We start from the raw sequence: 23,936 nt of genomic DNA, 5'->3' as shown, positions 1-23,936 counted from the left end.
TAAAAGTTAGAAGAGAATGAAAGAAATAGAGACAATAAAGACAATAGAAAAGATCAACAAAATGAAGAGCTGGTTCTGTGAAAAGATAAGAAAAATTGGCAAACTTGAGCTAGACTAACCAAGAAAAATAATAGCGATAATGCAAATAAAATTACAAATGAAAGAAGAGAAATTAGAATTCATACCACTTAAATACAAAGGGTTGTAAGATACTACTGTGAACAATTATATGCCAACAAACTGAATAACTTAGAAGAAATGAATAAATTCTTAGACATATACATCCCAAAGAAATAAAAAATCAGAACAAACTAATAACTAGTAAAGATATTGAATTAGCAATAATATTAATAATAATTTTTTAAACTTTCCAGCAAAAAAAGGCCCAGAATCTTATGGCTTCACTGGTGAATTCTACCAAATACATTGACAGATTAATACTACTCTCAAATTCTTCCAAAAAATTGAGGAAGAAAGTGTGCATTCAAACTAATTTTATGATGCCAGTATTACCCTGATATCAAAGTCAGATAGGTCACTACAAGAAAAAAATTACAGGCCAATACCACTGATAATCATAGCTATAAAAATTCTCAACAAAATACTAGTAATCTGAATTCAATAATATCTTAAAAAGGTCATAAATTATGATTCATATTTATTCCTGCAATGTATAACTCTGATATACCACACTAGCAGAATGAAACATAAACATTATATGATCACCTAAATATGTACAGATAAAGTATTTGAGAAAATTCAACAGCTGTTAATGATTAAAAAGCTTTCAATAAATTGGGTATAAAATGAATACCCTAACATAATAAAGGCCATATATGATAAGCCTATAGCTAACATCATAGTAAACAGTGAAAAGTGAAAAGCTTTTCCTCTAAGATCAAGAACAAAACAAGGGTCCCCACACTCACCACTTCTACTCAACATTGTACTGGTAACCCTAATCAGAGCAATGAGACAAGAGAAAGAAATAAAATGCATTCAAACTAAAAACAAAGTAGTAAAATTGTCTCCATTTGCAGATGACATGATATTATATGCAGAAAACCCTGAAAACTATACACCAAAAATTTGTTAGAAATAATAAATGAATTCAGTAAAGCTTCACGAAACAAAATTAATATGCAAAATTTAGCTGTGTTTCTATGCAGTAACAAGGAACCATCTGGAGGAGAAATGAAGGAAACAATCCTATTTACAATAGCATTTAAACCAAAATATTTAGGAATAAATTTAATCAAGGAGGTGAAAGATCTATATACTGAAACTGTAAGACATTGATGAACAAAACTGAAGAAGACACAAATAAATGGAAAGTTATCCTGTGGTTATGTATCAGAATAATTAATATTGCTACAATGTCCATACTTCCCAAAGTGATCTATAGATTCAATACAATCCATACACAATTTCAATAGCATATTTTACAGAAACTGACAATAACAATTCTAGAATTTATGTGAAAAAACAAAAGACACCCATTAGCCAATGAAGTTGAGGAAAAAAAGAACAAAGTTGAAGGCAAAACACTCTATGATTTCAAATTATATTACAAAGCTAGTAAAAGCAGTAATGGTACTGGAATAAAGACAGACACACAGACCAATGGAAAAGAATCAAGAGCCCAGAAATAAATCCACACGTATACATCAACTAATATTCAACTAGGGTGCCACGAATACACATTGGGGGAAAGGACAGTTTCTTCCACAAATGGTCTGGCAAAATTGGATATCTGCATCCAAAAGAATGAAATCAGACCCCTACTTTACACCAGTCACAAATATTAACCTAAAATGGAGTAAGAACTTAAATGTTAGACCTGATACCATGAAATTCCTAGAAGAAAGCATAAGGAAAAGCTCTTTGACATTAATCTTGGCAATGATTCTTTTGGATATGACACCAAAAGCACAAGAAACAAAAGCAAAAATAAATAAGTAGGACTACGTCAAACTAAAATGCTTCTGTATAGCAAAGGAAGCAGTCAATGAAATAACAGGACAACCTACACATTGGAAAAAATATTTGCAATCTACGTATCCAATAAGAAGTTAATATCCAAAATATATAAGGACACATACAAGTCAATAGCAAAAATAGTTTAAAATGGGCAAAAAGCCTGAATAGATTTTTTTTCCAAAGACAGCATACAAATGGCTAGCTTTTACATGAAAACATGCTGAACATCACTGACATCAGGAAACTGCAATGAGACACCATCTTACAAACGTATCCACAAAGACAAGAGCTACGGTGCGGGCTGTGGTGTGGACGTGGAACGGGAGCCTTGTACACTGCTGGTGCGAATGTGAGCAGATGCAGTCGGTATAGAAAACAGTGTGGAGGCTTCTCAAACAATTAAAACTACAATATGATCTAGCAATCTCCCTTTTGGGTAAAAAAAAAAAAAATCAGCATCAATATCTCAGACAGATATCTGCACTCACATGTTTATTGCAGCATTATTCACAGTAGCGAAGACACGGAAACAGCCCCAAGTGTCCACACCCTAGATTCCTATGTCCAGGAGTCATCCTACGTTCCCCAGGTCCACCTCCTGTCTCACTGTCCTAAATGACTTGTTTTATACTGATGTCTCTCCACTCAAACCTCCAAAACACCTAAACCCCTGTCTGCTTTCTGCGCTGTAGGCCTTTGTTCTTATAATCTCCAAGAAATGGGTGAAGTTCACTAAGAAGAGAACTTCGTGAAGATTTTCCCACACCCACATATCTGTGTGTATGCCTACATGTTTTGTGTTTTCTCTTACTACCGTAGAGAAGCTCCCTGCTTCTATTAGAGCCTCGACTTGACCTGTGTGCAGCAGATTCTGCTCTGACCTCAACCAAGGCCTCACTTCAGCAATCCTCCTTTCTCTCTGTGCCGTCACGTTTGCTCCCTCTAATGCTCTAGTCTCCTTGTTTTACCTGCTTTTCATAGGACAGTAACTCCCAGATGTAAATATTTCTAATGCAGATACTATCCCTAAACATGTCTTATTCAAACAGCTGCACACCTGATACCTAAATGGCTTCTAAAACTAAGTAGAGCAAAACAATCTCCTGCTTTCTCCGCCTTTCATTATCCCTCCCCACAAATACTCTTTTGTTACTCCTATAGTTTTATTCCAGGGAATTCAAAGACAGACAAAGCCTGAAGTTATTTTTGATTTCTCACTTTCTTTCAAATCTCACCCATTAGCAAAACTTGTTGGATCAATAAAATGTACCAAAATTTGATCCCTTCTTATCATTTTTGGTGTTTCCATCATTGGCCAAGAAATGATGAATTTTTATGTAGATTATTGCACTAACTTCAGTGTATTCTTTCTGATTTTTTTTAACCCTCCTGTAGCATGTTTTCAACCCACTTTTCACAGTGAGCCTTTTCAAACAGGGATAAATTGATTGTGTCCTTCATCTGTTCCTTGCCATACTTAGCAAAACTAAGTGCCAAGATCCTTATATCCCTCCATAAAGCACTAGGTAATTTATTATCTCTCTCTAAACTCCCACCCCTGTGCCACTTCAAATGCTGTTCGTACTATTTTCTAAGGGCTTGTCCATGTCTTCTTTGCATGTACTACAATTAGATTTTCAGCACTCCTATGCACATTTTCACTTCCAAAAATGGTCCAACATATGTTTAGTGTTTTTGTTAATCTTTCCTTTTCTTCTTAATTCTCCAATCTCTGATTCTTTAGGACCCTGCTTTACAAATTTTAAATATCTGCCAGACAATTAAATAAGAGAAGTCTAATGATATGAATCAGTTGCATTGTGATGGGTTAGTCTTTCAAGGTAATGTGGACGGACAATTACCTGTAGCTCTTGGATACACTATTTGTTGACAAGGAATCTCCTGTACAATTAATGGTTTCCTTTTCTGTATTTCAATAGTATTTGATTATAATTCTCTTGCATGGCATAGCATTTTAAATTTCACATTTTATTTAAAACATCGCATTTTTTTCTCTTCCACAAATGTAGATGTAAGTAACTATGTAAGATTATGCACCAGGGTGGTTTAATAGATTGGAACATAATAGCTTCAGTTGAGTTATACTAGAATGGAGTATTTGGGGGATAGAATGGTATATAATAAAATTGAAGTCAAATACATTTACAAGTGTAACACTGAAGGCAGAAACTGCAGGTGCATATGCAGTCATCCCTTGGTACTCATGGGGGATTGATTCCAGGACCACCCACAAGACACCAAATCTATAGATTCTCAAGTCCCTTATATAAAATGGTGTAGAATTTGAAGATAACCTACACAATCCTTCCATATACTTTAAATCATCTCAAGATTACTTATATGCAACACAATGTAAATGCTCTTTAAATAGTTTTTATACCATATTTAGAAAATAATGGCAAGAAAAAAGTCTGTACATGTTCACTAACGGATGCAACTCTCCATTTTTCCCCAATATTTTCAATCCACTCCTGGTTGAATTCACAAATGCGGAACCCACGGACACAGAAGACAGGCTGTACAATCAATAAGAGAGTTGTATTTTTTTCATTGGCTCTTTTGTTTTCCTGAAACTACAAATTGCAGAATGGTCTGTGCTGTGGAGCAACAACTCACCTTGAGGGCAGAGTCTGAGTCAAGGAAATGATCAAATGTATGTCAGCCTAGTCTTGGCTATGATATGTGGAAAAAATGTGGTATGAAAATCTTTGCACTTTATAAAAGCAAAAGATTATTTTTTTGCTCACACCACATAGCCACTGTAAGTTGACTGTGGCTCTATATTTTAGAACCAGCTTCTCTTTGGAATATTGCTGGGCATAGGGAAACAGAAGAAAAGAACCCAGTGAACAAATGATGGTTTTTCATTCTATTACTGGAAAGTCTACATGTCAACCTTGCTCATGTTTCATGTGCCAAAGCATTTCACAAGACTATGACTATATCCAACAGAGTGAAGAGTTATTAATATCATGTTATATTATGTATTAATACAATAATCCTATAATTGCTTTAGATAAAAGATGGGCATGTTAATTTTGAATTTTTTTCTTTTTTCTGTTAATCTTCATTTTCTGATTATCTAGAAAACAGCAGCCACATGGAAGAAACTTTGGAAATTGCATTTTCCTTGCCTGCATGTTTTCTGTGTAGAATTTCCCTTGCTTTGACATTTCTTTAACACTCAAAAACCCATATGTTCTCAGCATATGTCCACTCAGGACCACTATGGTCTCTTCCCTCACTGGATAATTCTATTAATCATCTTTATCCACCTTAAATATCATTTCCTAAAGCAAACTTTTCCTTATACTAAAAATGTGTCTGGTCTTACTATTTGTCACCATAGCTGTACATGCCTTTTAAAAATACAGCAAAAATTATATTAGCAAAGTATGTGATTACCCAAGTAATATGAGGTTATTTATGAATTGGTAACTTCTGTGAATGCAAGGTTTGCTGACCATTCCCTCTTTACTTGGCAATGGTGGATACTCAAAAAACAGCAGCAAGAACAACAACGCAAAAACAATCTTCACTTACTACATTTACATTTGGAACCTAACCCTGAAGCAATATTTAGTGTTCACTATTTATTACTATCGGTAATTTATTAAAAAGATAGATATATAATTTTGGTCAAACATATTTATATATCATTACTTAACTCATATTGTATAATTAAAGCATTCATCTTTGTTAACAAAAATTTGGAGTTAAGGTGAAGATCTAATTTGGATTGAATCCAATGAACAGGACCATCTTGCCCTTGATCTTGATCTCATTTAGTGAAGGCGTTCTCCTCTTGTCGGGTAACGCAGTTGTTGCATCATTCCAGCACTTTTGTCCTAGCTGTGCTGCTCCTTAGTGCGTTAGGTTTCCTACCTCTTTAGGGCTCAATGACACAGACACACAAACCCGATCTCGGAAATGCGGCTTGGGCTCTGAGGTTGCTCTGTGTGAGGTGGGACTTTCGTAACTCGTGAAGTTTCTGAAGCTCCAGTTCCTCAAATATAAAGCGAAGATCTTAACCGAGGTGATCTGAATCTGTGGTAACCCCCGGCTCAGTAACTCTGCGATTGCCCATCCACCCTTCAGGAGGATTCCACCCATTTGGCTATTTATATTATGTATCATCTTCACAGAAATAAGAACAGTGACAAGCACATAGTAGTTCCATAAAGATACATTGGTATTTGATTTAAAAGACTTCTAAAGTCATTTCATCTCCTTGGAGCAAATAATCAAATTTTATCATAGTGTCACATAAAATAACTTTTATTTATAAATTGAGTCAATATGCTTTTTAATTGCCTTAAATTTTTTTTCTTTTGAATGTTATTCTTCTTTTTGCTTCCAAATGCCATTTTCCTTTATATTTTATTCTTTTAACTTATTTAATAAATCAAAATCCACTTCTGATTTCTAATCTCAAAATTTTTTGAAGTGATTAATAGATGTATTTTTAATTAAACATTAAAGAATAAGCCCAGATTTGTAAATGTAATTGTATATTTTCTGTTCATTAGATTTCCCTTGAGAGTATTTGGTCAATTGGATGGTAAGGCCTTTTTTCCCCAGAAGGAGAGATCCCACGACCATAAATCTCCATTGAATCTCTCAAAGTTTAATGGGTGAGTTGGGACTGTAGTCCCTGTGGTGTGACAAGTATAAATGAGCTACACTCTGAATCCAGGCCCTTTATCCCTATAGGAAATCACCATTTTTCATTCCCTCTCAGAACTACTCATTATTTCAGGTTCAGTCTGTGTAGCATATGGTCACTCTGTGGGTTTTACTTTTCTTCCCCCTACATATGCAACAATACAGAAAAAGCAGGCCATGCACCCGACCTCCTGTGTATCACTAGTGGGGCGTCTGCTACCCTCTCTCCTCCAATTATAAGTTGTATACTCTTTTCTCAGTATTTTAGATGTTTGCTATTTATATTATCTGAGATTTATCATTGGAATCACACAAAAAATACTAGACCAGAAAGGACCATCCAAGAAGTTGTGATCACCTACAATATCAGGTATTCTCAAATATTGCACGTGAATTATAACATGTTCAATGCATGGATCACAAATCCTGCATAGAGAAATGTCCACATTTCTAAAATTTTTGTGAGAAAACTAACTTGGATGAACATATGGATGTAAATTTGCTGATCAATTACAACCAAAAATTATAGTGTACGTTAAACATGTCCCTAAACTTGACCCATCTGTAATCTAGGTAAGTGTGTGTTCATGATTATGTAGGTTTACGAAGAATTGAAATGAAAAGCCTTTTCCAATTTCAAATAGATCATCTATCTGACAAGGTAAGATCATGCCAAGTAGATTGGACCAAAATTATCCCTTATTTTAAAGAGTAGTTTTTGGCAAACACTGATATGGTTTCATTCTCACTGATGAATTTTACTGGTTATAAATCCTCTCTACAAGCCAGAGAAAGAAACAGAATGTTAAAACCACTCTGTTTGTGCCCATTCATATCACACTATAAAGAAGGCTTTGACTTTTGTTCAGATGATTACTTATTTTAGTAAAATATTTTAAGCTTCATGGGGGTCTTTTGCCACATATAAACGTGCTCATCATAGTATCTCCAGGGCTGAATTCAGAGTGTGGCTCATGATGGAACTGAATGACTGATTGATTGAGGTAAGAACACTCAACATGAGAGCTACCTTCTTAACAAATTTTTAAGTGCACAGTGAAGTTTTGTCAACTACAGGCACGATGTTGCACAGAAGATCTCTAGAACTTATTCATCCAGCATAACTGAAACTTTATACTTATTGGACCGTAGATCAAGTGAACAAACATGTGAATATTGCCAACAGAAAACTTGTTTCTTTTCTGAGTCCAGTCATTATGGTCACCTCCTTAGACCACGATGCTAACCCGTGAAGCTAACTGGCTTCAGACAAGACAGTCTTCATAAACCTATAAATGTTAAGATTCACAGAGACAGAAAGACCCACGGCATCCTAGAATTCTTCCATCCATTCTTGGATCATAATTATCACTCAGTAGAGCTTAGCATTGAGCTCCAGAAAAAGAATATCAAGTTCAAGGATCCAGCAGCTCTTAGATGATGAGAAAGGGAAATGAAATGTTCAGGAACATTGGGAACTAGAAGGATTATTGTTAAGTTCAGTTATTAAAATCTTGCCCTGAGCAAATGACATGGAGTTGATGTCACACAAAACATAAATGGGTATAAATCAGAATGTGTATATGTAAGAATTCTATTTAAATCAAAATTGAAAATATTCTTATCTGAATGACAATAGAAAATGCAGTCATGACGTGAAATAACTCTACTTTATCAAAACAGAGGCATATATACACAATAAAGCTTGCATAAACATATACATCCATGTATTCAAAAGAAGTGCCATAGAATTTCATATAAGCCATATATTAGTACTTTGGAATTTTTTGAACTTTAAGAGTGGCAATAATAAATTGATAATCTTCATCTTCCATTAATTCTTTTTTTTCAAGCTTAAGAAAGATTTTGTGTGTGTGTGTGTGTGTAATAGGAAAGGAGAGACAGAGACTTTAGGGTGTTGGGGATGGAACAATTGTGTTTAAATTCTGTTCACAGTGATTTCTCCTATGAATGGCAAGAGGTAGCAGGAGAAGAAAGTGCAGGATTACTAACAACACTGACACCATATTCACAGCTATAATGCTTTAATATAATATGGACAAATTACTTTCAATCACTTTTAATAATATATAGATACATGTATAATACATAATCTAAAAGGTTATCTAAAACAAGAAATTAAAAAATAAGCTTTAATCACCTGAGAAATTAATTTACCTGGAAAATTAAATTTCTGAGCAATCATGGGTAAATGTGTCACTATTATATCTCTTTTCAACTACACCTTACAAATATTTTCAGTATTGACATTGTTTAATTTTAAGTGTACCACTAACATGATGCTCTCTTTTCATTATCATCCTAGCAGTAGGTGTTCTGAGTCCTTATCTTGACCCAATCCTCTCCTCCCTCCAAATGAGTAAACATATTTAGTTAGGAAATATTTATTTTTGAGTATCTACTTTGCGGTTGGCACTGTGTTGGGTTTTCAAGAGATATCAGTGATAAAATAAGTAAAATGTGTCATGTCATGGATCTTACATTCTATCGTGTAGAAGAGATAATAAATAATTGTAGAAAATACATTAGGGATCATTATTTTTTTTTTCTGAGACAGAGTCTTACTCTGTTGCCCAGGTTAGAGTGCCATGGTGTCTTCCTAGCTCACAGCAACTTCAAACTCCTGGGATCAAGCCATCCTCCTGTCTCTGCCTCCCGAGTAGCTGGGACTACAGGCATGCGCTACCATGCCTGGCTAATTTTTTCTCTATATATATTTTTTAGCTGTCCAAATCATTTCTTTCTATTTTTAGTAGAGATGGGGTCTCGCTCTTGCTCAGGCTGGTCTCAAGCTCCTAACCTCGAGTGATCCTCCTGCCTCGCCTCCCAGAGTGCTAGGATTACAGGTGTGAGCCACCACGCCGGGCCTAGGGATCATTAATTTATGCAGAAAAATGAAATAGGATAAGGGGCATATCACTATTCTATGTTCACTGGTCATGGAAATCATCTCTGAGAGCCAAAGAGCAGGGAAGAGACCTGCCTGAACGGAAGAGCTGGGTGGGGTGCGCGGGACGAGAATGCAGCGCGGGGAGAAGGGGACCTTCTGCTTCGTGGCTGCCAAGCCCACCGACGTTCACTGATGTGTCCAGTAGGTTTAATTGCATTCTCTCACATTTTATTTTATGTTAGCTTCCTCTCTTTATTTTAAAAATTCCTTCATTATGTGGTCTACTATTTAATTTTTTCCCATCAATAAAATATTTATATTTCTAGTATTATCTTTATGCCAGTACTTTTATGAAATATAAAAATATTTTATAAAGACTGAAATACTCATAGTCAGCCTTCTATTTACACAAAATCTTTTGGTCTGATAGCATGAGTAAAGATAAAATAGCTTTCTTTTTCTTCTCTTCCTTTATCATTCAATTTTAGTCAATATTTCTCTTTACTGTTTTTTACTATATTTTTAAATATGCTTCATGTTTCACTACTTGATTTATCAACTTTAAATATTATTTTACTGCTGCATAATTTCATGAAGCAATTATTCAGCTTATTTTCCATCATTTTCTTAAATTCCCTCCTAACTCCAGTTAATTCCCATTTTACATCTTTATGTTGTCTGACAATTGCCTCTTCTTGATAGGTTATCAGTTCTCTGCTTGCTTGTATTTCTGCCCCATGGTGATTTCTCATTGCTAAAATTGCTTTATTAAGGATATTTTCTTTGTAATCAAATCTAGATAGTGTGTCACGATTTAGTTTTTCTTTATGGCAACAGTTTGGAGGTAAATGTATTTATTCTGCTAAGAAGTTGACTCCTAATTTTTAGTTGTCTTTTTTCAATAGTATTGTCTGAAGGAAACTGCATTTTCATGCATCATAAAGACTTGCTTTGCCCCTGAAGTTATCCCCAGCTGGACTGCACAGGGCTGCAGGCACGGGGAGTCTTTCCCGGTTTCTCCGCTCTCCTGCTTTGCTACATGCATTCCTGCTGCCTTCTCCCCTGCACCTCCGACCACCTTCCTCACGCCTGCCGTGCCTGGCTCCATGAACCCACAGTTCAGAAAACGCCCCCGGTGGGCTCCACTCCTCCTCCCAAGCTGTCTCCACACCTTTTGCTGCACTTGCACTTGGATTACTCCCCGCCTCCTCCTTTATCAGAGCTGTACAGGGCGCTTCACACGTAGGGGAGGACTTCTCCTTCTAGAGGAAGGTGTTTCCTCATATTTTTTGAGCGCTGCTACCACCAGGAAGCTTGAGTCCCCTTTTTCTTCCTTGCAGGATCTCCCGGTCCAAATCTTGGTTTTCTGCACTCATTCTGATGAGTCTCGGTGTCTTCTTTCTTCCTTACATCTGATCTGTAGTTGGTGAGGTTTCTTTCTTCCGATTTCATTGAAATTATCACCTGTACATTCTTCTATTATTCATTGTTTTGAATGTTTGGTATACATTTTAAGAATACAAATATAAAGATTAAGATTAGCAGAATAGCTAAAGGTTTATGCCAGAACCCAAAACTTCTTCTTTTAAAAAGAATTTCTACATGTTAAGGGGGTACAATTGTTTCTGTTACATGACTACTCTATGTAATGCTGACTGAAGCCTTGGCTTTCAGTGTGCCCACCATCAGGAGAGTGCCTTGTACCCCATAGGTAAGTTTTATTCCTCACGCCCCTCCACCCTCTCCCCTCCTTAGTTTCCAATGTTCTTTACATCTCTTTGTTTCCGTGTGTACCCACTGTTTAGCTCCCAGTTGGTGAGAGCATGTGATGTTGTTTTTCCACTCCTGAGACACTTCACTTAGGATACTCACCTCCAGTTCCATTCAAGTTGCTGCAAAAGACATTATTTCCTTCCTTTTTAGGGCTGAGTATAGTACTCCATGGTATGGACACCACATTTTATTGATCCACTCATGAGTTGATTTCATATCTACAGCTTATACACTGTTGGTGGGACTGCAAACTAGTATAACCCCTGTAGAAAACACTACAGAGATTCCTCAAAGAGCTAAAAGCAGACCTACCATTAGATTCAACAATCCCATTACTGGGTATCTACCCAAAGAAAAATACATCATTTTAGCAAAAAGACACTTGCACTGAAATGTTTATGGCAGCACAAAACTCCCGTTTTATATTTGAAAAGTTGCGTTCTGTTTGCCTCTGTGAACAATGAGAAGAATGAGATAAAGGTTATGCAGGATTATCAGAGGGCTCTCCCAAAGGCCCAGGCAGAAACGAGGTCCACTAGGAGAAAGCAGTGGCGGAGAGGGTGACGGGAGACATTGGCAAATACACACATACACATACATGCAAGTGTGCATATGCGTATATTTATGTAATTTCTAGGAAATGGGTTCAATCATATTATTTTCTCAGTATATGGTATCCATTATTTAGGCTCTGAATTTTAACTGTTGCCCATTCTTAACATTCTTTGTTAGCAACACTAGTAGTGAATAACATAGGGAATGAGCAAAGTGCTTTGAGAACCAAATGATTTTTTTCTTTCCCCTAAGTGATCCTAACTCAAATAAAGACTGTTTTGTGTGATTTCTTGATCAAAGGGGGCGTTTGTATAATTTTGTCTCAACATTGCCTTAAGGAAACAAAGTTTTAAATTCCACAGCTTCTGACCTTGGAGAAATCTGTATGTACTTGCAGAAATAAGGTAGTATCCCCCGAAAGTATATGGTGATGTGTGTGTCTGTGTGTGTGTGCGTGTGTTCAAAAGCATTATAAGCTGTAAGTAATCAATCACAATTTGAGTGCAAGATGCCTGTAAGTTTAACATTTGATTCTTTTCATTCTTGCTACTGAAGATACACACAGCCAAAACATCTGGTTTTATATTTTCTGGTTTTAAAATTTTTTACTTTTCAAAATTTTCTTTATTTGTACAAATTTATGGGGTACACCTGAAATTTTGTGACATGCACAGATTACACAGTGGTCAAGTCAGGGCTTATAAGGTATCTGTTACCCAAATAACGTGTCGTATCCAGTAAGCAATTTCTCATCATCTTCCTTGTGGGTTTGGAGGTAGCACAGTTCACATTTGGGCTTCACACCCTGCTTCATCTCACTGGAATCCACATTTTCTCTACGGATAATCACAGGTAGCAAATCTGAGGTGCCTGACACCCACTGGCGGAGTTTGTGTAATTTTTCTTAGTCTTCTGTTTTACCTATTTTTCTCATTAATTTTGATTTGGCTTCTCATGTAGTTTCACTTATATAAATACTATAGATATGCAGTAAATATATACAGGTTTCATTTTTACACATTCTGCAACTTATTTTGATTTGGCATTAGACAACATTACTTTGATAATGGCTTTTCAACGTTGGTCAAGATTTATATAAATATAAAATAAAATATTTCCATAAGAAAGAATGCTAGGTCAGCTGCTTTACTGCACAAATAGATCATTATAAAATACAAATAGTGTAAAAGTGGGCAAAGTATAAAAATAGGCAAAGAAAGAATGAAAAACTACAAATAAAAATGAATAAAATGAATATTAACACAATGATTTTGCTGTCCGAATGAGATCTCATTACACGAGAGTGGGAGGGGCGGCATTTCCTGCCGGCGGATGTAGACAGAGGCAAGCGTTACAGTCTTTGCGGCAGGGCCGAGGGGATGTTTCAGGAAGACAATCACACAACTGTGGATTACCATGTCGACCTCACTGTTTTCTTTCCCCCAGACTGACTTTATGAACTAGAGCTACAGGAAAATGGAGGAAACCAACAACAACAGCTCTGAAGAGGGATTTCTTCTCCTGGGATTTTCAGATCAGCCCCAGCTAGAGAGGTTCCTTTTTGTCATCATTTTGCACTTTTACATCTTAAGCCTTTTGGGAAACACCGCCATCATATTGGTATCTCACCTGGACCCCAAACTCCACACGCCGATGTATTTCTTCCTCCGCAACCTCTCCTGCGGGGACCTCTGCTTCACCTCCAGCGTTGCCCCGCAGCTGCTGGTTACCATGGCCACGGAAGACAGGAGCGTGAGCTACGGCGCATGCGTGGCCCAGCTCTACGTGGCCATGGGGCTGGGGTCATCTGAGTGTGTCCTCCTGGCGGTCATGGCTTATGACCGCTATGCTGCCGTCTGCCGGCCCCTGCGCTACGCAGCCGTCATGCACCCTAGGCTCTGTGCGTCCCTGGCCGGCACAGCGTGGCTCAGTGGCCTCGTCACCTCCCTAATTCAGTGCTCCCTTACTGTGCGGCTGCCTCTTTGTGGTCACCGCAAACTGGACCACATTTTCTGTGAGGTGCCAGTGCTCATCAAACTGGCCTGTGGGGACACAACGGTCAACGAGGCAGAACTCTTCGTGGCCAGTGTAGTCTTTCTAATTGTCCCTGTGTCACTCATCTTAGTCTCCTATGGCTTTATAACCCAAGCCGTGCTAAGAATCCAATCAGCTGCAGGGCGCCAAAAGGCCTTTGGGACTTGCTCCTCTCACCTGGCGGTCGTCATCGTTTTCTATGGGACCATCATTTTCATGTACCTGCAACCAGCCAAAAGTAGCTCCAAAAACCAGGGGAAGTTTGTTTCTCTTTTCTATACCATAGTGACCCCACTTTTAAACCCCATTATCTACACTCTGAGAAACAAAGATGTGAAAGCGGCCTTGAGGGCGCTGATGGTGGGAGGTGTTCTTGGGCCGGGCCGCAGGGACGCACGGAAGACCCGGCACCCCACAAGGAGATGGACGGCTCAGGGCACGAGGCTGCTGGTCCTTCCCGAACACCCTCCTCACAGATCCCAAGGTTCTACGCTCTAGTTCTTCCACCACGCTGCCAATGCTCACGCGTTCACTGTTTCTAGCCGGTGTGCTGGTCCGCCTGGAAAATTGCTTAAAAGGTCAGCTCAAATGGGACCTGCACTCTCCGGGTGTATGGAAACGCCATCCTTCTCACCCTCTGTGCAAAATTATTTGCCCCATCATATGTTCCCGCAACACAGGACACATGTTGCCATTTCTACATTTTCACGTGTTATATTATATGAATTATATGAATAGGCAAAGCAATTTATGTATGAATGGCTGTGGAAAAATATATGATCATTTTCCCACAATATGTCACTTTTATCCAGAGAATGGACCCAGATCCCTGTATTAGCTTATTTACAACATGAGAAATACAAACATAATTGAGAGTTGTGATATCCTGGTTGCATAGAAATGTGGGATGCAAATAATGACTATAATATTAACGTTTTACGTTTAAATTAAGGGGATCAGTAAGCTAGCTCACATTAAGCACATCAATTCACATACTATTTAGATCAGTTCTTTTCATTGAGGTGTTTAAAAGCTGAGTAAAAGTGCCGTATCCTAAAATGTAAGTGTTTTAGCATGTTTATAGACAATTCATAAAATCTACCATAAAGTAATTATTCTGGCTTTAACCTCTGAAGAAGGTTAGAGTTACTGAAGAAGAAAGAGTTACTGAAGAAGAAAGAGTTACTTATGTAATTTCATATCTTAAAATTGGAAATATAAAGCCCACACACAATCTTGTGTCAGTGATCATAATTATATCTTTGGTTTCCAAACCAGAGACAAGCCTGAGATGTCCAGCAGCACCGCAGCAATAACTGTGTTCCTATATTCGACCAAACTCTTAACTCCTGATTCCACCCCCACCCCCATCTCTCTCCCTCTCCCCCAAAACATTGAACTTCATCAATTTGTCAGCCTCAAGTACTTTAAAACTATGCAATTATGGGGAAAAAAAAGTGATTTAGTCTACAATCTTAATTGTATTTAATACTTCATCTCCTTATGGCATCCGTAAGGAAAAAAAGAAGCACAAAAACATTCATGGAAAGGAAAATACAGACAGAATCAGGGATGTGTGAAAGTCAAGTGATCTGGACTTACGATGACAGAAAAGAAAACTGAGTCTCATCCATAATTTACGTTTGTGTGGGAATATGTCAGCCTTCTACAAGTATTAAGGACAAAGTTTGGGCCTGTCTGTACTTGAAATGCCTGTATTGAAGGCAAAATGTCTGCACATATAAGAAAAAAAAAAGCATAAAGAGAGTTTACTGAATGATTCAGGGGTGCCCCTCCAAATACAGCCGGTTCAATTTACACCTCTTTTTTAATTTCAGAATATTATGGGGGTACGAACATTTTGGTTACATACAATGCCTTTGCCTCGCCCAAGCCAGGGCTAAAAGGGTGTCCTTCCCCCATACAGTGTGCTCCACATCCATTAGTTGTGGGTTTACCCCCACCCTACCGGCACCCAGTAACTATTACTGCCATGTGAGCACCTTAGTGTTGATCAGTTAGTACCAGTTTGATGGTGAATACATGTGGTGCTTGTATTTCCATTCTTGGGATACTTCACTTTGAAAGATGGGTTCCAGCTCTATCCAGGATAATACAAGAGGTGCTAAATCTCCATTATTTCTTATAGCTGAGTAATACTCCATGGTATACATATACCACATTTTATTAATCCACTCATGTATTGATGGGCACTTGGGTTGTTTCCACATCTTTGCAATTGTGAATGGTGCTGCCATAAACATTCGAGGAAAGATGTCTTTATTATAGAATGTCTTTTTTCCCTTCGGTAGATGCCTAGTAGTGGGATTGCTGGATCAAATGGTATTCTATTTTTAGCTCTTTGAAATATTTCCAAATTACTTCCCACAGGGGTTGTACTAATTTGCAGTCCTACCAGCAGTGTAACAGTGTTCCTATCTTTCCACATCCACATCAGTATTTGTTGTTTTGGGACTTTTTTTCCAGCGTATGACAAGGGTACAAATGTTTAGGTTACATATATTGCCTTTGCCACACCTGAGTCCGAGCTTCAAGCATGTCCATCTCCCAGACGGTGTGCACCACACCCAATAGGTGTGAATATTCCCATCCTCTCCTCCCCCCTCCAACCTGACAGCTGATGAATGTTATTATTATATGTGCACTTAAGTGTTGGTCAGTTAAGTCAGTTAATACCAATTTGATGGTGAGTATATATGGTGCTTGTTTTTCCATTCTTGTGATACTTCACTTAGAAGAATGGTATCCAGTTCCAGCCAGGTTAACAACAAAGCTATTAGTTCACTAGTTTTTATGGCTGAGTAGAACTCCATGGTATATACATACCGCATTTTATTTATCCACTCATGTCTTGATGGGCACTTGAGTTGTTTCCACATCTTTGCAATTGTGAATTGTGCTGCTATAAACATTAGAGTGCAGATATCTCTTTTATAGAATGTCTTTTGTTCCTTTGGGTGTAGATGCCTGGTAATGGGATTATAGGATCAAATGGTAGTTCTACTATGGCTCTTTGAGGGATCTTCATACTACTTTCCATAGACGTTGTACTAGTTTGCAGTCCCATCAGCGGTGTGTTAGTGTTCCTAACTATCCATATCCACGCCAACATTTGTTGTTTTGGGACTTTTTGGTAAAAGCCGTTCTCACTGGAGATAAGTGATATCTCATTGTGGTTTTGATTTGCATTTCCCTGATGATCAGAGATGTTGAGCATTTTTCATATGTTTATTGGTCATTAGTCTGTCTTCTTTTGAAAAGTTTCTGTTCATGTCTTTTGCCCACATTTTAATGGAGTTGTTTGATTTTTTCTTGTTGAAATCAGTAAGAGTTCTATGTAGACTCTAGTTATCAGCCCTGTATCAGATGTGTAGCCTGAGAATATCTTCTCCCATTCTGCAAGCTGTCTATTTGCTGTAATGATAGTTTCCTTGGCTGTGCAGATGCTTTTTAATTTGATCAGGTCCCATTTACTTACTTTTATTGTTGTAATTATTTTATTTAAATTATGGTGTTTAAAGAACTGTTTTAATATGTCTCCTAGTCTGGAATTAGTTAAATTAGTAAAAACTTTGCTTATGATAAGTTCTGCCAAATGTAGGTTTAAATTTTTATGTAATAGATTTTGTCAATTTTAACACCTAAAGGGGTACATATCATGTGAAGATTCTTTTTTTTTTTTTCAATTTAATTTTACAGAATCAAAGAGTCTAACAGTATATCTTGTTAGATACGGTATGTCCTCATAATGTATACATTATTTCTTGTACAATGATATGAAATAATATGAGAAATATTCATGATAAATTATTAAGTGAACAGTGCAAGTTAAAAACAATAGTTTCATATTTTTCCCCACCCCCCCTTTCCCGAGTCAGCACCTTGAAGTGTTACCACTCCCCAAACGGTGCGCAATGCACTCATTGTGTAGGCATACCCCCATCCCCTCCCCCACCCCCCACCTCAGTCTGATGTCCAATTGGTGTCGTTTCCAGATTTGTATTTAGGTGATGATCAAGGAAACCAATTTTCTGGTGAGTACACGTGATGCTTGTTTTTCCATTCTTGGGATACTTCACTTAATAGAATGGGTTCCAACTCTCTCCAGGAGAACCATAGAGATGTCGTATCTTCATCATTCCTTATAGCTGAGTAATATTCCATGGTATACATATACCACAGTTTACTAATCCAATCATGTATTGATGGGCATTTGGGTTGTTTCCTCATCTTTGCTATTGTGAATTGTGCTGCTATAAACATTTGGGTACATGTGCCTTTGTTACAGAATGACCTTTTTTCCTTTGGGTATATGCCCAGTAATGGGATTGCTGGGTCAAATGGCAGGTCTACTTGAATCTGTTTAAGATACCGCCATAATGCTTTCCACAGGGGTTGCACTAGTTTGCAGTCCCACCAGCAGTGTATTAGTGTTCCTGTCTCTCCACACCCACGCCAACATGTGTTGTTTTGGGTTTTTTTGATAAAGGCCATTCTCACTGGGGTTAAGTGATATCTCATTGTGGTTTTGATTTGCATTTCCCTGATGATTAGAGATGTTGAACAGTTTTTCATATGTTTGTTAGCCGTTTTTATATCTTCTTTTGAAAAATTTCTATTCATGTCCTTTGCCCACTTTTTGATAGGGTTGCTTGATTTTTTCTTGCTGATTTTCCTGGGTTCTAAATAGATTCTTGTTATCAGTCCTTTATCTGATGTGTAGTATGCAAATATTTTTTCCCATTCTGTAGGTGGTCTGTTTATTCTCATGACTGTTTCTTTGGCTGTGCAGAAGCTTTTTAATTTAATCATGTCCCATTCATTTATTTTTGTTGCTGCTATGATTGCCTTGGGGGTCTTCTTCATAAATTCTTTGCCTAGGCCAATGTCTGTAAGAGTCTTTCCTACATTTTCTTCTAGAATTCTGATTGTATCACGCCTAAGGTTTAAGTCTGTTATCCACCGTGATTTGATTTTTGTGAGAGGTGAAAGCTGTGGGTCCTGTTTCAGTCTTCTACAAGTGGCTAACCAATTCTCCCAGCACCATTTGTTGAATAGGGATTCTTGTCCCCAGAGTATATTCTTTCCCGCTTTGTCAAAAATTAGGTGACTATATGAGGATGGTTCTATATTTGGATTTTCTGTTGTGTTCCACTGGTCTGTGTCCCTGCACTTGTGCCAGTACCAGGCTGTTTTAAGAACCACGGCCTTGTAGTATAGTTTGAGGTCTGGCAAATTAATACCTCCCATTTTGTTTTTGTTGCTTAAAATTGCTTTTGCTATACGGGGTCTTCTTTGATTCCATACAAAGTGTATAATTATTTTCTCTATGTCTGTAAAGAATGATGTTGGTAATTTAATAGGGATTGCATTGAATCTGTAGATCACTTTGGGTAGTATAGACATTTTAACAATGTTGATTCTTCCGATCCACGAGCATGGTATATTTTTCCATCTATTTGCAAGTTCTGCTATTTCTTTTCTCAGTGTTTCATAGTTTTCCTTATAGAGGTCCTTTACCTCTTTAGTTAGATATATACCTAGATATTTTAGTTTCTTTGTTGCTATTTTGAAGGGTATTGAGTCTTTAATTTGGTTTTCCGATTGACTGTTATTGGCATATATAAATGCCTCTGATTTGTGTATATTAATTTTGTAGCCTGAGACTTTGCTGTATTCGTTAATCAATTCCAGGAGTCTCTTGGTTAAATCCTGGGGGTTTTCCAGATATAACATCATATCATCGGCAAAAAGTGAGAGTTTGATCTCTTCCTTCCCTATTTGGACTCCCTTGATTCTGCTCTCTTGCCTGATAGCTCTCGCAAGGACTTCCAATACTATGTTGAAAAGTAATGGGGACAGTGGGCAGCCCTGTCTGGTTCCAGTTGTAAGTGGGAGTGCTTTCAATTTTTCCCCATTCAGAATGATGTTGGCTGTTGGTTTGTCATATGTGGCTCATATCATTTTTAGGTAGGTTCCATCTATGCCTATTTTGTTAAGCATTTTTATCATAAAAGGGTGTTGAATTTTGTCAAATGCTTTTTCTGCATCTAATGAGAGTATCATATGGTTTTTGTTTTTGCTTCTATTTATGTGGTGAATTACATTTATAGATTTACGTATGTTGAACCACCCCTGCATCTCGGGGATGAAGCCCACTTGGTCGTGGTGGATTACTTTTTTGATAAGTACTTGGATTCGATTTGCTAGTATTTTATTGAAAATTTTTGCATCTATATTCATGAGGGAAATTGGTCTGTAGTTCTCTATTTTTGTTGTGTCCTTTCCAGGTTTTGGTATTAATGTTATATTGGCTTGGTAGAACGTGTTGGGGAGAACTCCATCCTTCTCAATATTGGAGAATAGTTTATGTACGATGGGCACCAGTTCTTCTTTGTATGTATGGTAAAATTCAGGTGTGAACCCATCTGGACCAGGGCTTTTCTTTTTGGGAAGGTTTTTTATTGCTGTTTCGATTTCAGTTCTTGATATTGGTCTGTTCAGGTACTCTATTTCTTCCTGGTTGAGCCTGGGAAGACTATGTGTTTCTAAAAATTTGTCCATTTCCTCCACGTTCTCCAGTTTGTGTGCATAAATATTTTTGTAGAATTCATAGATAATATCTTGTATCTCTGTAGCATCGGTTGTGATTTCTCCTTTCATGTTCCTAATGGAGGTTATTAGAGATTTTACTTTTGTGCTCTTGGTTAGTCTAGCCAGGGGTGTGTCTATTTTGTTTATCTTTTCAAAGAACCAACTTTTTGTTTTATTAATTTCCCTTATAGTTTCCTTGTTGTCCTTTTCATTTAGTTCTGATTTGATCTTAGTAATTTCTCGCCTTCTGCTGGGTTTGGGATCGTTCTGTTCTTCTTTCTCCAGCTCTTTGAGTCTATTCGTTAGGTTGTCTATTTGCATGTTTTCTGTCTTTTTGATATAGGCATTTATGGATATGAATTTTCCTCTCAGGACTGCTTTAGCTGTATCCCATAGATTTTGATAAGTTGTATCTCCATTGTCATTTAATTCAAAGAAATTTTTGATTTCCATCTTGATTTCTTCTTTTATAGAATAATTATTCAGGAGAAAGTTATTTAGCTTCCATGACTTTGAGTAAGAGTGAGGGTTTCTGTTTGTGTTCATTGTTACTTTTATTCCGCTGTGATCTGAGAAGATGCATGGTATAATTTCTATTTTTTTGAATTTTTGAAGACATGATTTATGTCCTAGGACATGGTCAATCTTAGAGAATGTCCCGTGAGCTGATGAGAAGAATGTATATTCTGTGGACTTTGGGTAGAATGTCCTATAGATGTCAGCCATGCCCATTTGTTCTCGCATTCTATTTAGGTCCATTATGTCTTTGTTTATTTTCTGTTTAGAGGATCTGTCCTGTACTGTCAGTGGGGTGTTAAAGTCTCCAGCTATTACAGTATTGTTATCTATCATTTGGTTCAGATCTAGTAGGGTTTGCTTTATGAATCTAGGTGCACCTAGGTTGGGTGCATATATATTGAGTATAGTCATGGTTTCTTGATGAATTGTGCCTTTAATCAGTATGTAGTAGCCATCTTTGTCTTTTATTATTTTTGTTGGTTTGAAAGCTAAGTTATTGGAAATTAAGATTGCCACACCAGCTTTCTTTTGGTTACCATTTGCTTGAAATATCGATTTCCATCCTTTTATTTTCAGTCTAAATGCATCTTTGCAGGTTAGGTGAGTTTCTTGAAGACAGCAGATACTTGGATTGTATTTTTTTATCCATTGGGCCAGTCTATGTCTCTTGAGCGGGGAGTTCAAGCCATTCACATTTATTGAGAAAACTGATAAGTGAGACAGTTTTTTGTTCAGCTTGTTGGGTAGAACTTCATTGTGATGTTTTCTCTCCTGGGCCATTGTGGTATCTGGAATTTGGTCTTTAGCTCTTGAGTAGTTTTACATTCGTGGACCTTTCTTGTGCTGATCCGTGTATAATTCTCTTTTGAGTACTTCTTGGAGGGCTGGTCTTGTCTTGGTGAATTCCCTCAACCTTTGTTTATCTGAGAATGTCTTGATTTCTCCTTCGTATAGAAAACTTAGCTTAGCTGGGTACAAGATTCTGGGCTGGGCATTATTCTGTTTCAGAAGCGTGAAAATGGGGCCCCAACCTCTTCTTGCTTGTAAGGTTTCAGCTGAGAAATCTGGCGTAATTCTGATGGGTTTTCCTTTGTAAGTTACTTGTTTCTTTCTCCTTACAGCTCGGAGAAGTGACTCTTTAGTGGATATTTTGGTCAGCCTGATGACTACCTGGCGTGGTGTTTTCCTATTTGCTATGAATCTCCCAGGGGTCCTTTGAGCTTCTTGAATCTGTATGTCTAGAGTATTGGCAAGGCCTGGAAAATTTTCCTCGATTATGTCTTCAAATAGCTTGTCCAACCCTTGCTTGTTATCTTCCTCACCCTCAGGAATGCCAATAACTCTCAAGTTAGGTTTCTTCACATAATCCCACATTTCTTGAAGACTCAGATCATTTCTCTTACTTTTTCGATCTATCTCTGTGACTGACTTATTTAGTTGGAAGGAGTTATCTTCAATTTCTGAGATTCTTTCCTCTGTTTGATCTACCCTGCTCTTGAGACTTTCCACAGTGTTTTGTAGCTCTCTGAGTGAATTCTTCACTTCTAGGAGTTCAGCTTGGTTTTTCTTCAATATTTCAATTTCTTTAGTGAATTTTTCCTCCAAATCCTGTATTTTTTGTGTGTTTTCCTTGTGTTGTTTATCCATTGATTCTTGTATATTATTCAGCTTGTTTATAATCCATAATTGGAATTCTTCCTGTGACATGTTGGTGTTTTGAGTTTGGTTTGTGTCAAATGGTTGGGAGCTTGTATTTCTCTTTGGGGATGAGCTTTCCATTTGATTCTTTGTGCTCTCCATGTTTTTTCGCTGGGCCCTTCCCATCTAGATTTATCATTGGATCTTTACTTATAGGTTTAGTCTGGTTAACAGGACTCTTTGTGCTCTATTCTTAGGCTGTGAAACAGTCTAGGTATGTTGCTTCTTTTGGCAAGAGGGGGAGACTGTTGTGTATTGTTTAGAGATTTTTCTGTTTCCATTGGGGGACTGCTTCCGATGGGTCCAATCCTAGAGGATTGGAGTGATCCAGGACCGCTTTGGTGAGTTAGGACACTGTGTTGTGGTCTTTCAGAAGGCAGGCAGGGTCCACACTAATAGTAGACCGAAATTCTCTTTGTTTGTTTGTTTGTTTGTTTCCCTTTGGTTCTTCCTCTATAGGGGAGGTTTCTGACTCTATCTGCCGGCAAGATACTAGCTATGGGGAGAGGATGGTGACTTCGCTTGCTCAGCGCCCCAGTTGCTGTAGCTCCCACGGGCAAAAGTCTGTCTTGGCCCAATGTCCCCAGGGATCAGGTTCCACACTCTCGCTTCTGGAGAAGTATTCAGTGTTTACACTTGGGCGGGGATCCTATATAAGGTCCATGGACCAGGGGAGAGAGCCGTCCAGGGAGCCTCTTGGTACCCTATTGCTCCGCAGTGACTTGGCTGTGGGCCCTAGAGTGGCGATTGCGTGCCCGCAGATCTCCGGCCCTGGGGGTGACTGCTCAGGATCCGGTATGTACCAGAGCTAGGGACCTGGCCCGTTCCGAAGGTCACCGTGGGTCCCCAGTTAGAAGGCGAAAAGAGAGGAGAAAGAGAAGAGGAAAAAAGAAAAAAAGAAAAAAGAAAAGGAAAGAAAGAAAAGAAAGAGGAGAAAACGGAAGAGAAAAGAAAAAAAAGAAGAAAAAGAAAGAAAGAAAAAGAGAAAAAAAAAAAGAAAAAAGAAAAGAAAAGAAACGCAAAAAGCCAAACCAAAAAACACCAAAAACGCCAACAAAAATGAACAAAAACAAACTACATAGCACCTCACCACACCGCAAGGCAGAAAGATACACAAATCTGAAGTATATAATTCAGCGACTCAATGTTTTTTTGTTTGTTTGTT

At 37.7% G+C, this 23,936-nt stretch overlaps 1 protein-coding gene across 1 annotated transcript; it reads left to right on the top strand.

Annotated features, from left to right (window-relative positions):
* Window positions 1-13,381: 13,381 nt before the first annotated feature.
* On the top strand, window positions 13,382-14,437 carry LOC138382882 (olfactory receptor 2G6-like). Its single transcript, XM_069467500.1, has one exon. It carries the CDS (start codon window positions 13,382-13,384, stop codon window positions 14,435-14,437), a length of 1,056 nt encoding a protein of 351 aa, XP_069323601.1.
* The last annotated feature ends 9,499 nt before the right edge of the window (window positions 14,438-23,936 follow it).

This window comes from Eulemur rufifrons, chromosome 4 (genome assembly GCF_041146395.1).
Source record: "Eulemur rufifrons isolate Redbay chromosome 4, OSU_ERuf_1, whole genome shotgun sequence".
NCBI classification, from domain to species: Eukaryota; Metazoa; Chordata; class Mammalia; order Primates; family Lemuridae; genus Eulemur; species Eulemur rufifrons.
The sequence above is the reverse complement of the archived record's forward strand: the minus strand, read 5'-3'. Positions and strand labels throughout refer to the sequence as shown.